At 33.3% G+C, this 4247-nt stretch overlaps 1 protein-coding gene across 1 annotated transcript in view; it reads right to left on the bottom strand.

Annotated features, from left to right (window-relative positions):
• Positions 1-117: 117 nt before the first annotated feature.
• LOC106459108 (guanine nucleotide-binding protein G(I)/G(S)/G(T) subunit beta-1-like) overlaps positions 118-4247 on the bottom strand; it is a 52972-nt gene continuing 48842 nt past the window's right edge. The window contains exons 7-8 of the mRNA XM_013918694.2: positions 3038-3254; positions 118-561 (exon numbers count right to left, since the gene is read on the bottom strand). Of these exons, the coding sequence (XP_013774148.1) occupies positions 455-561; positions 3038-3254 (324 nt within the window). The 3' untranslated portion in view covers positions 118-454. The remainder of the gene's footprint in view (positions 562-3037; positions 3255-4247) is intronic.

Genomic DNA, 4247 nt, shown 5'->3' with positions numbered 1-4247 from the left:
TGTGTGTGTGTGTGTGTGTGTGTGTGTATGTATATATATATATATATATATAACCTGACTAGAAGGTTGAAACTCCTGAAAATACAAATGAAATTACAAAAAAAAATTCTTAGCTTCTTTTGGGGGGGGGGGGGTTGTATTAAATTTGTTGTTTATAGAAAAAAAGAAGAATAATTAATGTGACAAAAGAGACTTTTGTCTAACAACGATTATAAATGATTTGGGTCTACAGCCCATAAATCATATCACACAATTTAAACCCTCAGCACATTTAACCATAACTCAAAGAAAAAGAAGTTTCAAAAGTAAACAATATTTTCCTCTCAGTTTTTTTAAATTTAATTTAGTAAATTCAATGGTATGATGAGCTTATGTTCCAGTCAGCGGTCTAGAACTGTATTGTTAACGGGGTAGAGGCTCTTGGCGTGTGGGATAGCAACGTGGGCTGATATATTTAGTTCCAAATCTTCAAGAAGCTGTCCCAGGACCCAGTGGCTATTGCCATTCCATCTTCAGTTACACCAAGACAGCTGACCCTGTTGTCATGTCCAGCTAGAACACCTGAAAAACAAAACAAAAGTTAGCTGACAGTTTAAGATTTATACAAAACTATGTAAATACCAGATTTTATAATATTGTATATCTAAGTGTAGTAATTTGTACATTACACGATTTTAGTTTTTCTTTCCCTACACTCTATCAAAAATTTAGCCTAAAAGTTTTTGTATAGCATCTGTGTTAACTCTCACTAAAAAAATAAATACAACATTTTAAGATCTGAAACAAATATCTGAATAAGAATATACTTTTTAACGAACATCTGAACTGGAATTAGTGTTCACATATTCAAGATTTTTTCTACAAGTTTTCAACCATTTTTCTTGTGTTCTAAACATCCTGGATGTCACTTCGATTCTTGAATGCAAAACACAAAAGTAATTACAATATCTCAATACAAGCTATGAACACACGTCTTCTTTCCTGTTGATCCATCATCATAAATCCAGATAATTTTGTAATAGCAATTACTGAAAAAACCACAGTAAACAAAACAAACTGTTAGAAGTCTGATATTAGAGAAACTGTTTTCGACATATTCGTGCATCCTTTTCAGTCTCAAGTTGTCTTCTGGCAGATTGACCCATTTACTGTGGTTTTTCACTAACAATGTTAAATATAACTAATTGCAAATGTGGGGCTAACTGCTTTTGACAGCATCAAAAGGAACTGAAATAGTTATTTAAAAAGAAATTATCAATTGGGTCCAAATGTGACAAAGCTGAGTTCACTGATCTGATGTATATATTGTATAAAGTGCACAACGGTTGAATCATTTTCAGTCATATCTGCAACATTCTGAATGCACGTAATTTGGAAGATCAATTTAACACTAAATATTATTTAGTATCTTTGAACACTCTCGAGTACGTGGCCTGCAAATTTTATTACCGATATTGTAACTGTTTTCAATTTACAGTAAACAAGGAACAAATATACAAAAAAGAAAAAAAAAGATGTCGGGTATTTTCACTATCGATTGTTCAAATATGAATAACAAATAACTGAATATCAAAACTCAATAATTATGTCAACTCTAATAAAGTTACTCTGATCAGATGATTGATTATCCCAGAATATGTGAAAAAAAATAGCTAGGCCCTGTAACAATGGTTTTAATATTTTTTTAAGAAGGGATTATGTCAAAACAAGATAAAGAATTAGCATTACGATCTACTGTTTACATTATTACCACTAAATATTTTAATTAGGTTAATTATATGCAAAGAAATGTTAAAAAGAAAATAAGTATATCATAAATACATCAGCAAGGTGTAAAACAAGGTTTCCCAAAATGGTCGATATTGACTATACAGGGGGTAACTAAACACCTAGGGTAAGGTTGGCTTATGCAACTAACCACCCTACGTCGTAAAAGCGTGGGTAGCAAGAGCGAGCGGATGACGTTCGTTCCTTTTCTCGAATCTTCCACAGAGTATAAATTCACACAGTAATGAAAAATAAATTTTTATTTAATCACTTGTTTTATGTCATGCTTCTGAAAAAATATAATAGTATTATGTTTATTGATATAAATTAATTTAGGCCCATCCATCTCATTAGAGAAAATTAAAATCTCATTCTTTTTCACATTTTGTTTCTTACCAATTTTATTATGATGAATAAAAGTTGATTATATATATATTGAAGTTTCTTGACTATAACGATATATTTATAACATATATACTAAGAATTTGGGGGTCGATGGAAACTTTATAAGTTTGCCGAGGGGTCAACAACTCAAAAAGGTTTTGGAAACCCTGCTGTAGAATATGCACGGTACCATGCAATACTCACAACCACTGTAATTCCCACGCTGTAGCAATGACATGCAACAGACATTACAGTTTTCATGGAAGATGGTGCCCCTCAATACTCTGTTTGGCACATAAAACGGGAGCACTTTGGGTACAAAATCATTTCTTGTCAATCAGCTTGTGAATGTTTACCTTATTCACCAGACCTAACACAAGCCAATTATCTGGATGTGGTGGTACCCGAAGTAATGTGTGTACAGTGAAAAACCTCGTACAATGACGCACATCGAGGACGCAACTGTCGGGAAATTACCAGCATATCAAATGAGATGCATGTTGTTGCCATAATACCCATTTTCAAACAGAAGCAATGTATTCTGGATGCTGGAGGAGCACATTTTGAACAGTTGCTGTGATAGATCAAATATTAAATGTTAGTAAACGTCCCTGGTGGCAACTATGGCAATTACATCTTATATATATACCTTTAACACCCTTGTGCAAATTCATTTTCCTGTGCCATATTGTTCAGGAGATATAACAAAATGAACTGCAGAACTTTCTTTATAATCACCCTGTATGTTCATTTCAAAACTTATGTTGCTATTTAAGACTTTTTAAAAATATAAACAAAAGAATAACCTTCAAATACTTTTATGGAACCTTAAAACATTAACCTATGAAGTTATCACAGGACATCATAAATTTAATCAAGGGTATACCTGCTCGCTCTGCCTTCATCGAATCCCACACATTACAGTTGAAGTCATCATAACCTGCCATTAGAAGTCGGCCACTTTTCGAAAAGGCCACGGAGGTAATGCCACAAATGATGTTGTCATGAGAGTACATGGCCAACTCCTGGTCTGCACGAATGTCAAATAGACGGCAAGTAGCATCATCTGATCCAGTGGCAAAAGCATAGCCATTGGGAAAGAACTGAATAACAAAATATTATTGCTTAGTTGTTTATGTAATAATAAATTTGAAAATTATTTAGTGAATTTTTATAGTTGTAAGTCTTAATAAAACTGACAAAAAAAGAAGAACATTAAGCTAAAATTGCCCACCTACTAAAATAGTTACTTGTTACATTAACAAATAAGTAATATTAAATTTTATCAACAGATGCATAGTCAAACGAAGACTAGATCACCTTCTAAATTGAAAGAAATTCACAACTTTATAAAAGAAAACCACAGAGAAAAAGGAATATTTTGTATCACTTTGCACACTGCTGATACTATAAAAAAGAATCCTATTAACATATAAAAAGAAAGTTATTTACAGAAGAGAAATTAACTGGGTTCCATCATTTGTGTACCAAAGTCTAATGCTTATGGTCTGTTTTGTTTTAATTTACCATATAAGAAGTGGAAACTAAGAACATTTGATTTAATTAGACAAGAAAGCATATAACACTATTAGTAACATGCAGAGGGCATTTAAAGGAACAATTTTTAAGCATTGAAAGACAGGCATTTTATAGAGGGGGGGTGTTAGGGGAGACTGTAGGTTGCCTCTGGTACACATAGGGTGATTGGTTTGGTTATTTAGAATTTGGCACAAAGCTACACGAGGGCTATCTGCACTAGTCATCCCTAATTTAGAAGTGAAAGACTAGAGGGAAGGCAGCTAGTCATCACCACCCACCGCCAACTCTTGGGCTACTCTTTTACCAATGAACAGTGGAATTGACTGTCACATTATTTAACGCCCATGGCTGAAAGGGCAAGCACATCTGGTGGGATGGGGATTCGAAATCGTGACCCCCAGATTGTGAGTCGAGCACCCCAACCAATTGACCATGCTGGGCCTTAATGCTTATGAGGTCTTTGGTTTAATATGAGAGATTTGTAAGCTTATTTTTATATAAATTACACATTGCAAAAAAAAAAAAAACGTAACATATTTTTAAATGAAAAAATACAT

This window comes from Limulus polyphemus, unplaced genomic scaffold (genome assembly GCF_000517525.1).
Source record: "Limulus polyphemus unplaced genomic scaffold, Limulus_polyphemus-2.1.2 Scaffold559, whole genome shotgun sequence".
Classification (NCBI taxonomy): Eukaryota; Metazoa; Arthropoda; class Merostomata; order Xiphosura; family Limulidae; genus Limulus; species Limulus polyphemus.
This window is presented reverse-complemented; position numbering and strand designations above follow the sequence as displayed.